This window comes from Acanthochromis polyacanthus, chromosome 2 (genome assembly GCF_021347895.1).
Source record: "Acanthochromis polyacanthus isolate Apoly-LR-REF ecotype Palm Island chromosome 2, KAUST_Apoly_ChrSc, whole genome shotgun sequence".
Lineage (NCBI taxonomy): Eukaryota > Metazoa > Chordata > Actinopteri > Pomacentridae > Acanthochromis > Acanthochromis polyacanthus.
In genome coordinates, this window is record NC_067114.1 from 23,906,944 (window position 1) to 23,919,546 (window position 12,603).

The 12,603-nt window shown below is 39.5% G+C and overlaps 1 protein-coding gene across 1 annotated transcript in view; it reads right to left on the minus strand.

Moving 5' to 3' along the window:
- Positions 1 to 322: 322 nt before the first annotated feature.
- Positions 323 to 12,603, minus strand: part of LOC110966484 (AT-rich interactive domain-containing protein 3B-like) — a 58,853-nt gene continuing 46,572 nt past the window's right edge. The window contains 4 exon segments of the mRNA XM_051944912.1: positions 323 to 4,455; positions 4,545 to 4,637; positions 5,173 to 5,445; positions 7,022 to 7,281. Coding sequence (XP_051800872.1) covers positions 4,262 to 4,455; positions 4,545 to 4,637; positions 5,173 to 5,445; positions 7,022 to 7,281 — 820 coding nt within the window. The 3' untranslated portion in view covers positions 323 to 4,261.

Below are 12,603 nucleotides of genomic sequence, written 5' to 3' on the forward strand. Positions count from 1 at the left end.
TTGGTTTGGAATGTGACTGGTGCAAAGCAATGAGTCTGACACTTACCAAACCCAGAGTAAAGTCTATAAGAACGACTTCTGCTTGTGGAACAAACTGAAGTAACTTATTTCAGTAACTGAGACAGAAAGCTGCTTGTGTACCCTTTATCGAAATGAGCTTATGGGAGTAAAAATTTAAAGGGTGTAAAAACATGTCCAATCTAATCTTCGTGTTGCAGTGAAGCAGGAAAGCAAGATAAGCAGTGATGGGTGTGAATCACATATTAGCAAGAAGCATATCTGATGATTGCAGAAGAAGAAATAAAACAAACACACATGGAAATAAGATATAAAGTAAAACTTTATCATGACATACAAGTTTAAAGCCCTGAGAACCATATCTTTATATTAACTAATATGAACAAAACTGAATGTGTGAAAACCACTTTGGAAAAGTGCTCCTCTTAAATACAATCAGCACAAACCAGTTTTTACAAGCATTCATGTGTTTTGTCCCATTTTTTTGTTTGCTTTAATCAAAGAGAAAACTATAATAATATCAGTAATATCATTATTATCATGTCCATAATAATAACAGTACAAAAATATGCACAAACCCCACAATTGAATTAATATACGGAGCATTGTACAAGCCAAAACAACAACATAAAATTGATAAATGAGGTATTCGATAACCACTTGCATATGCACCTGTTTTTACACAGATCAGGTTAGTTTTTAAACAATTTAAAACAGAATCAACTCCACAATCATCGGAGAGACAAAAGGTTCCGTAGACTTCCAACTTCACAGCTTCCTGAGTGACGAGACCTTGCCTGCAGACACACAAAAAAGCAACCAAACCCAAAGTAGCATTCAGCGAAGTGACCACAGCTTCTGTCAGAACTCGTCTCTCAATGCAGCTTTAACATCAAACAACAGCGAGTGCAGCCCACTGCCCTGAGGTACTGTGGTGTGATGAGGTGGGGGGGTTTCTAACAGAGGACACACACACTGATTCACACACACAGATGTGGGTTTACAGGCATGGCACAATACACACTCATCCACACAGCAGGCCAGGCGACAGGAGCCTGGAAGTTAGCTAAGTGACCGGAGGATTGAAGCTTTGAAAGGCTGACACTGAGGAGAAATCCTACCAACAAACAGCAGAGGAGGACCGTGGCTGTACTGGGCAGTTTCAATAAAATAGATGCAACTGTGGCGCCTCCTGTAGTATCTATAATGTCATTACAAGTGTTGTCACTGCATATACTGAATATATAATATATCTGCTTGCACACACACAAACACAACCACACAAAGGCAGTGAAGCTACACTATCAAGCAGTCATTGCTTAGACTAAGCAGATGAAGCAGAAAGCTTGGACTTAGAAAACAGAAACTGTTTTAGTTACACAGCCTAAAAGACTAAGCTTAATTGTTACTAAAAACAAGGTCCACCAGGAAAAAACCCCAACACAAATAAATATCAAAACTCAGTTGTTAACACAACAGCATGAATGAAAACTCTTGTCTGATTAAACTGTTTCCCCCCAAAATAAGTGATGACTCTCCAAAGGATTAAGCTTGAAGAGACAGACTTTTCCCAGCCAGCTGAGTAGTGAAACCTGCACTGACCAGATCTCACCAGCAACTACTTTAAGGCAGCATCTATAATTCTCACTTTTATAAAATACAGTTATGTGTCGTACAGGGTTGTAAAGAGTACACTGAAAGACCAACAGCACCGTCCTCAGAAGTCTTCAAACCCTGAACTGTGATCTGAACTGCAAAACGTCTGCAAAACCTGACACATAAATGGCTAAAATACAATCTAATAAAAGCAACAAGGCTGCCCACATCAGATCGCATTGGGCTTAAAGAGGTTTCTAAACAGTTAAAATGCCTCACATTCAACACAGATAAAGCTAGAAAATTTGTTTTAATCCTTTGTGTGGTGTTTTAAAATGTTATAAAGTTACTGTAAAAAGGAGAAAAGTTTTTTACAAGAAGAGGTACAGAATAATCCAGCTCTCTGGATAATCAGGAATTGGATGTTTTAATAAAAAGGGCTTTTTATGGAGGCCACCGTCCACACTGATAGATGAGGACTGCATCCACAGTGGGTGCTGTGTTAAAAAGCAGCAACAATAGCCCTAGACTGTACAAGATTAAATTAGGGAACCAGCTCAGGAGCCCATGGTATCCGACCTTCTGTTCTGAATAATAAGAGTTGAATATCTGCTATTGATGACCTCATCTGTATATGTCCTTTAATCAAATTTTGAGTCTTTAAATCCAGTTTTAAAAGTACTTACTTTTACTGGAAATTTCCAAAAAGCAAGTCATGCCCTAAAATGTTGAAAAAATGGATTTACTACATCTCACCTAAAGGGATTTTTTACTTGTTTCAAGACGCACTAAAACCAGATTGAAAGAAGTAAGATGCAACATTTTTTGCAGTCTAAAAGAGACATCAACCTGCCTCGCTATGCACCACAGCAGGCGTGAGCAGGATTGTACATGGGATCATTCACCGACTGGGCTAGTCTTTGGTATCTAGCTGTGCAATAACCAGAGGATTAAGGTGTTAAAACACTGGTCACATGATTGTACACATGCATATCATTTTGCCACCGTCATGACTGAGATTTAGGTGTCTGCAGTCAAATTTAAGGTTGACAGGCTTGTTTTCATGTTTTTTGACCGCTGTGACCTTGAAACCTTTTAACAATCCTAAAAATCTGTCAGTGAGGAACAAACTTCTGCTCCTCTTCCCTGAAAAAATGCAGATATATCACTCTTCTCAGACAAGAACTTGAGAAACCAAAAAAAAAACCCAAAAAATTCAAGAAGTAGCAAGCATTAAACAGGTTCTACAAGTAAATACAGGAGAAAGAGATAGCAAGCCCGTCCCAGTTCTTTGTCCCCAAAAACCACCAGCAGTGTCAGCATGTCTGTGTCAGTTTCAGTTCAGGTAGGATTTGGGGCATCAAGTCTCGATGGCTTTGCAGCCGTATGAGGTATGTAGTGTCGCTCCCCTTCTCAAGAGAGTCTGATGAGGTATTCGTGAAACAGTCATGTAGGCTTGTGCATTCTTCAGGTATGAATCCTTTTCTGTTTCTCTTGAAATTAACAGTGATTCCTTGCAGTTGTCACATTGCTTCCTGAGAAAGACACCCTCCAGAGCAGAGAGGCCAGTATGAGGTGTGAGAACTATGCACTGATGATGACGCCTTCCCTTCGACTTTTAGCCATGTGGCTGTAGCTGGGGAAAGGATGCACGAACAAAACGGGGAACAATAAACTCATATCTGATTCTGTAGCAGGGGCAAGGAATGCCTCAGTATGACCTCTCTAGGAGGAGACATGAGCTCGGGGTCTACTAGGCTCGTTGTGGGTCGATGAGAGTTGCTTTTCCCCCAGCTTTGTGCGTTAATTCTTTAAAGACAGCTTGTTCGGACCTAGGAGGGGTTGAATTTTAGATTTGTACTCCAACCTGTCTTGTGAACTTCACATGATCTCAGCTGAGGGCAGTAATGAAATGAGGTATTTAATGCGCTGATCTACAGCATCTGATCATTCACTAGTTTGAATTCAGCATGAGGCTACAGTGTGGTATAGAAACCTGAGTGGACCCGGTTGGAGGCCTGTCACTGTGAGCTGGGTGCTCTGTACATGAGGTTCCATTGGTGAGAGTTACCCGACTTCCCCTGATTGCAACTAGGTCAAAAAGAATACAAAAATAAAGTTGATTCAGGTTAAATATACTGCAGCTCCTGAGGTAAAGACACCACTGCAGGTTACTAGATTTGAGGTATGTAAAAAGAGAAAAACTAAAAACAAAATCATCAACACAAAATCAAAAGGACAACAAAATGGCAACAAACAAACAAAATGTCCTAAGATAAAACTTTTCAAGTTCAGTTGTGACTACACCTGTCAGTGGGTTTTGGCTGAGCTGATTGTGTTTAGCGTGTATATTAGGATTAACAAGTGTGGATGTGTGTAGGCTGTCTGTGTGTGTATGTGTGCATGTATGTCTGTATGTGTGTGTTTTCGCTTAAGATTAAATGCATAGCAGTGCGTTTGGACACATGTCATTGAATATTCTCAGGCTCTGTGTTCAGGATTGGACAGCCAAGAGGTTGACAGGGTTGATGAGGTAATTGTTGTGCAACAGTTTCTTATTCTTTTCGGTTTCTCATTGTACTGTATTTTCATGCTGGCCTCTTGGAGGAATTGAGGCCTGGGAAGCAGGTACAAAGGGCAGCCGCAGTTAGGGTGACCCACTGGGGGTTGGCTCAGCCGAGCAAGGACCCTTGGAGGAGGAGGAGGACGTGGGGCTGAGGGTCTGAGCCTGGGGTGCGGAGAAGCCAAAGCTAGTGCTGGTTCCAGCAGGGGAGGCTGAAGCAGCAGCAGCCGACACTGCAGGCCCCGGGACCCCACTAGACTTCTGGGCAAACAAGGTTCCTTGGAAAAGAGAGAAGAAAAATAGTGTTATCATCACTTTAAGGCTACATTTGTAGGCACTGAAAATGGCATAACCCAGCCATACACACCTGAGTAGATTGTGCCATTAACCTCCACTGAAACAGCGATGCTGGCATTTCCATTGGTTGAGATACTCAGAGACATGTCCTGCGGCTTCTCATCTGTAGAAACAGAAATCACAGCACACTGATTATTCTTGTGTCTCTTCACACGACATTTTACTTCTAAATCCCAATATTAAATAAATAATACACGTGCTTATTCAGAAATAGATTCAGAAACAGTGGGCTTTAAAATACTATGTTTCCAAGCAATTTGAAATCAACTAAATACCAATCTGCAAGGGCTAAACACTTAGGTGATCATTTATTTATTTTTTTATTTTATGTGTTCATTATTCAGCTAGAGTTATAGGAATTGATTTTAACATTGGCATACATTATTTTGTTGACCTGACTAACTGAGACAGTATTTTGAAATTATCTGATGCTCGTTGGAGGTCTCAATGACAGGTTTCAAAAATGTTCACCCACATTTCTAGAAACACTGACGATCTCAGAAAAATGTCAGATGCACGGTTTCGTTGAAATGAAATCTGTCAAACTGTATACCTTGCTCCTCCTGTAACTCAATGAAAATACATGACATTTATAATATTTCCAGTTTTGTTATTAAAAAAAAAAAGGCAACACTGACCCCTGGTGGTGATGGTGGGGGCTCCCAGGCGCAGGTTCATGGGCATTTGGGAAGCCATGGCCAGCAGGTTATGTTGGAAAGCCTGTTGCATCAGGCGCTGCTGCTCTTCTGCCAGGCGGGCCATCTTCCTCTCTGGTCCCTCTCCACCTCCAGTCTCCAGCTTTTCTCTGAGCTGCTCCAGAGTGGCAGCTCTTGCCAAACCAGCAACCTGCTGCTGACCCAGGGCCAGCGCCATGGAGGGTCTCGCTGCCATGATTGTTGGAGTCAGGTCATCTGAGAGAGACAGACAAAAAAGATTAGTTTTATCAACTCTAATGCAATCATTTTTGAGTCTGTGTGGACTAAAAACTGAAATTCAAAAATCTACACAGTGAACATAAATTGTTTCTCAGCCCTGTGGTAGGGTGTGTCCTGTCTAAGAGTACAGAGTACTTAAATATCACTAAATACTTCAAATGGCATTTTCGTGTCAGAGTACATTTGCATTTTTTGGTAACAGCAGCTTCTGTCTGACATTTTCTGTTAAACAGTTATGAATAAAATTTTGTTTGACTTGAAACTCTGGTGGAAATGACCTGAAAGCACCACAAGTGCAGATAAAATAACCTGAATAGAACGACAACATACTCAGAGCACTCCCTACTTTCATGTGTTCTACTGACATCAAGTTATTCTTTCGTCAGCTAATTGACACCCTGTAACTTTTTCAAGGGACCCTAAACAGCTACATTTTGAAAACCACTGATTTAAAACAAGAGACCTCATTTGAAGGCAGCACAGCAGTTTTGCATCAACAGCTACTGGATCAGCAAAACTATGTACCATGTGGCTATATACTCACATAAAATACGTGACAAGTAAAAAACAGTCCATTACTCAAGCCAAACCACGGATACTGCCGGGGTCCACAGCAGAGTCACATTCCAAACAAGTCAAAGTGGCATCAGATAACACAGCAGTGTAATGACAGTTATCAACAGGATCCTACTGATGTGGACTAGACGCTTCAAAGTTCATAAAGTCTCCCCCCGGTGTGGGAACCATGTTATTAATCAGTAGTAAAGGTAAGGGCTCTCAGTAGCCTGAGGCAGAATCGGCTCACGCATGAACTTTTAAACACCCTTATGGACTACACACACAGGGAGGCATACACTCAAAGTAATATACACACAGATGGTGGGATACAGTGGAACGAAGGAATGTGACTTGTTAAGAGAAGATAATAGCACACCCTCATAGCACTACACACCCATACATTCACATCTATTAGACAAAAAAGTGAACAGGACGAGCAGGATGAGCAGCTCTAAAGAGGAACATTTTGGTCAAGTGTCAGGGACCATATATAATGAAAAAGCCTCCTTAAATTACAAAAAATAGAGCCTTATTTGTAAGTACTTTTCTATTTGTGTGCCATCCATTGCTATGCCTCAATGTAGTTTTTCAAAACTGTGACAGAGGGCAGTATTTCTCTACAAATACATTCAAGGTCTTGGCACATGCTCGTCAAACACTGTAGTCCAACCAACCAGTACAGAACAGCTACAGTCTGCAGAAAACATTTACTTGGTTTAATAACCTCCAGTAACCCAGAGAAGAGTTGCTGAGCATACATCCTAATTTCTTTTTCCAGCAACACCTGCTTCATCCGCACCCACAGGTGAACCTGAGAGTCTGAAAGCTTGCTGGCAAGCTTAGGATAAACCACAAATACTGTGAATTTATTTTCCCATCTTTTTAATGTATTTATCAAAAGTCCATATATCAAATAATGTAGATTTAAAAAAAACAAAACAGCAACCTACAACTGAAAGATCACAAACAATCAGCACAGTTTTAAAGGGCCTACCTTTCTTCAAAGAGGGTCCTGGTGAGGCCTGCAGGCCATTAAGGGCTGCTGAGGTCCCTACGCCCAGACCTGAAAGGTGCATCTTGGGAGGTGACAGGATGTGGGGGGCTGTGCTGGGAGAGGGGGAGAAGCGGAAGAGGCTGCTGCTGTAGCTTGGGCGACGACCCTCACGTCTGTTACTGTCAATGGCAGCCTGAAGCTCACCTGGGGAACTCAGACCTTTCCTCTCGCACTCATACGGGTACAGGTATTTCATGTACCTTAAGAGAAAATCAAACACATGGCAACACATTAGATAAGCAAATTACATTCTCATGGAAAGTATCAGCATTAATACTTCAATATTGGATAACATTAAATATTACTACCAAAAAATGAAAACCAACTGCATGGATTACAATAATAAATTACAAAATAATAATAAGTAAATTTACTTGTTTTGTCAATATGTTCACACATTTGACCATAATCTCCAATCAAAACCAGTAAACAAGGCTGTCCATTTTTTTGTCAATTAGTTTCATAGAATGCAGCTTTCTTAAACTTTTGTTGTTGTCAGTGCCATCTGACTGAATATGCAATGGAATGTACTGAAAGTTTTTAATGTGTTTATTCATTTTTTATAATACATGCTATTTATTTAATGATTTTATATCCATACATACATACATACATACATACACACATATAGACACTTATATATATGCATAGGTTGTAAAATCAAAGAAAAACAACATTAATTGTCTTAGTAAGGTGTTGTTCCACAGTGTGCTGGAATAAAAGCTTCAATGCTCCTTAGCACCGATTCTCCAAGTCTCTTAACCCTGCTCGAGAGACAAACATGTTTTTTTTAAAAAACAGTCCCTCATTTGGTGTTTTAATGATGATGCCAAAGAACACTATCAAATACGGCAGTCCAAAATCTCCGATAGGTGCTCAGTTAAGCTGGGATGCAGTGACAGTGAAAGCTGGAGTGTATGACTTGCATAATGCTCATCCTCACTAAACCATCCAGTGACCCTTCATTTACTATTGATGTGAGTATTGTCATTCTGGAAGAGACCACTCCCGTATAGAAATGTTTCCTCATAAGATAAAGGTGATCACCTCAGATCAACCTTTTACTGATTTGCAGGGACTTTTTCCTCTAAAAGGACAAGTGGATGCAGATCTAGGCAGAAAAACACCTCAGTGTTGCATTTTTTTTGTTACTCCATCAAGGAATGTGGAGTCATGTGATGACTGGCATTGGTTTGTCCGTCTGTCTGTTAGCAACATTACTCAAAAACAGACCGACGGATTTGCACAAAATTTTCAGGGACAGTCAGAAATGACCCAAGGAGCAAGGGATTAGATTTTGGCAGTGATGTGGCTTATAGTCTGGATCTATGGATTTGTTAAAGATTTCTGTATTATTGTGTGATGGCAGCACAGCGTCACTGTAATTATCCTACTACAAATTGACTGCTGCTGACTTATTGGGACGCATCCGTTGGAAATGATACAATGAACAATTGATTCAACTGTTGGGGTGTTTCTGAGTACTATCAACTATCGCCGTCCACTACATATACACACGTGGACAAAATTGTTGGTACCCCTCAGTTAAAGAAGGAAAAACCCACAATTCTCACTGAAATCACTTGAAACTCACAAAAGTAACAATAAATAAAAATGTATTGAAAATTAAATAATCAAAATCAGCCATCACTTTTGAATTGTTGATTAACATAATTATTTAAAAAAACAAACTAATGAAATAGGGCTGGACAAAAATGATGGTACCCATAACTTAATGTTTTGTTGCACAACCTTTTGAGGCAATCACTGCAATTAAACAATTTCTGTATTTGTCAATGAGCGTTCTGCAGCTGTCAACAGGTATTTTGGCCCACTCCTCATGAGCAAACAGCTCCAGTTGTCTCAGGTTTGATGGGTGTCTTCTCCAAATGGCATGTTTCAGCTCCTTCCACATATGTTCAATGGGATTCAGATCTGGGCTCATAGAAGGCCACTTTAGAATAGTCCAACGCTTTTCTCTCAGCCATTCTTGGGTGTTTTTGGCTGTGTGTTTTGGATCGTTGTCCTGTTGGAAGACCCATGACCTGCGACTGAGACCAAGCTTTCTGACACTAGGCAGCACATTTCTCTCCAGAATGCCTTGATAGTCTTCAGATTTCATCGTACCTTGCACACTTTCAAGACACCCTGTGCCAGATGCAGCAAAGCAGCCCCAAAACATTACTGAGCCTCCTCCATGTTTCACCGTAGGGACAGTGTTCTTTTCTTCGTATGCTTGGTTTTTGAGTCTATGAACATAGAGTTGATGTGCCTTACCAAAAAGCTCCAGTTTGGTCTCATCTGTCCAAAGGACATTCTCCCAGAAGCTTTGTGGCTTGTCAACATGCATTTTTGCAAATTCCAGTCTCGCTTTTTTATGAGTTTTTTTCAGCAGTGGTGTCCTCCTTGGTCGTCTCCCATGAAGCCCACTTTGGCTCAAACAACGACGAATGGTGCGATCTGACACTGATGTACCTTGGCCTTGGAGTTCACCTTTAATTTCTTTGGAGGTTGCTCTGGGCTCTTTGGATACAATTCCAACGATCCGTCTCTTCAATTTGTCATCAATTTTCCTCTTGCGGCCACGTCCAGGGAGGTTGGCTACTGTCCCGTGGGTCTTGAACTTCTGAATAATATGAGCCACTGTTGTCACAGGAACTTCAAGCTGTTTAGAGATGGTCTTATAGCCTTTACCTTTAAGATGTTTGTCTATAATTTTTTTTCGGATGTCCTGGGACAATTCTCTCCTTCACTTTCTGTTGTCCATGTTCAGTGTGGTACACACCTTTTCACCAAACAGCAGGGTGACTTCTTGTCTCCCTTTAAATAGGCAGACTGACTGATTATGAGTTTGGAAACACCTGTGATGTCAATTAAATGACACACCTGAGTTAATCATGTCACTCTGGTCAAATAGTTTTCAATCTTTTATAGAGGTACCATCATTTTTGTCCAGGCCTGTTTCATTAGTTTGTTTTTTTAAATAATTATGTTAATCAACAATTCAAAAGTAATGGCTGTTTTTGATTATTTAATTTTCAATAAATTTTTATTTATTGTTACTTTTGTGAGTTTCAAGTGATTTCAGTGAGAATTGTGGGTTTTTCCTTCTTTAACTGAGGGGTACCAACAATTTTGTCCACGTGTGTATAGGTCACACTATTTGGTAGATAACGTACACATGTATGACACACGCCTGTGCGCAGCACAAGGTCATTTTGTTTGCGAGTACATGCATATTAAATGGCCACATTCCATGTTGTTGTGATTTCTGATCATCAATAACAAACAAATGTTGCATTTCTGACAGTGCCATATCAGGGAACAGCCTTGGAGAAGTACAGCGCTCTCTGAATGCTTTTCTAGTTTTTTATTAACTCTCTCATTTCAAACTGAAATTTTCATCTCGATTGTCAGTCCTGTGATTTATCATCTCCATTTTAATTACAGCTGCTTAATTGGCATGAATATCAACTTAACAATATTGTCCAAGCATCAAGGATGGTGTTATTCCAAAAAGGGGAGAACAGAATGAAAAACAAAAAACTATTTGAACACATTCCTTTAATTATGTCTTTCTATTTACTTAGTTGAGGTACCAGTGGTTTCAGACAGCTTTTTTCATCTGCTTAAGTTTCACAGTCTAAAAATTATGAAAAGATAATTAGCAGTTTGACAAGAGAGGTGGAGCTCTACTATGTAATAATTGCTCACACCACAAAAAGATGATGCACTGAAGCATGTTGTCAGTAGTTTCACATATTTAACACAATATTACTGCAAAACCGGACAGGAAAAGAATTTGGTTGGCTTCTTCCTCCATTTCTTCAACAACACCTAAGAATTACCTCCTTAGAGTTTTTGCTTGAACAACAGATGTTTTAAAGAAACTTTTCCAACAGTACCAAATTAGGGTCATTCATTATCAAATCAGCAAAATGCCTGTCAAATTTACCTTAAACACATTTTTTTGGGTGCAAACTGGTTCTCAAAATATAACTAAGAAAATAATTTTGTTAATATGGACCATATTTATTTATTTATTAACTTTCTGACATCACTTTGAAGGTCTAAATGTTGGTTTGGAGGAGGCTTGTCTTGTAGTTTGCTGTAATTTCTTTAGGATTTTTTTACTGCATTAGGTCAGAGAATGATGGCAGCACAAAATCAAAACGACCAGATACAAAGATCTGGGGGATAGTGGGCTTTTTCAGGTGGAACATTTTCATGTCTTGGCATAAGTTTAATGGTAATCTGATGTACTTATTCCATTGGGAATAAACTTGGCTTTCCAGACCAATGACAAAAGCTTCGCTCTGTGCAGAAGGTTAGGGTGTTAGCACACATGTATTGATAATAATCGCTTAACAGTTTGCCTTAAAGCATCTACTGCAAAAGAAGAAGGGCAATGCATTGAGCTGAATATGTAATGTCCAAAACAACCTTACAAGCATGTAATAAAAATACTTCTCTTTGTTATATTTGCAGTTTCAGATTTCACTGTTTAAAAAAATGCGCTGAAAGTGGTTCAACATGCCAATAAAAATAAAGAAAACTTGGAAAGCACTTGACATATTAATCTAAAATTTTCAGTTTAAGCACCACTTCAAATTCCTATCTGCCTTATTCAGAGCACTTACAATAAGGAACCATTTCTTCTCCCTATCATGCACAGATGAAACTTCCTGCAAAGGCACAATAAAGGAATAAAATGCTTTAAAGAGCTTGTAAAAATGGTGTGTTTTACAGCTGTACAGAATTCTCCATCATAACAATCTAACCTATTCTGGTACTTCACGCACAAAGTTGTGCAATTTCCCTCTTTCCAAATTATTCCTCAATACCTCCTACACCACCATGAGAGAATCTTTTAGATACAAACCCCAAAGTGAGATGACTGATCCACAGGATCTATGGAAAGCTTCTGTCATTTGACAAATGGTCCCGACCAAAATAAGAGCTGCGTGGGAGCATGAGCAGGGCATAGAATTTACTGAGGAAGGGTGGAAAGTGGCTATTGATAGGACACACAAGCTCATTCATACAGTTTAAAGATTCATCTTTCTGAAGCCCAGCAACCTAAAATATATCCAGTAGTAGGAAACAGATGTGACAGATGTTATGTTTCTCCACGTAATTTAAGTCACATGTTCCATTTGGGTTCAGTGTTTTTCATTAATTTTTGACAGGACTATTTTGAGGAAGTCAAAAATGTAGAAAATTTTTGGTGATCCTCAAGACTGCAGTACTCTTTGACAGACATTTTAGCTTTTACATGTTTACCAGCATGGTCATGTCTATTTCTCGTTATCTTTTAGATGTCATGTTCTTTCCAAAACTAAAAAAATATTAGCTATGAACTGAGGATCAATTATGACAATTTATTAGGGAAATGGAAAACTTGCATACTGTACTTCAGCTAACTGTAGGTGCAACTATCAGACTACACTTCATTACATTTTTCTCCTTCTTGCTTTGATTGTAAATTTACTTTTTCTTTTATTCTTTTTCCTCTCAGCTCT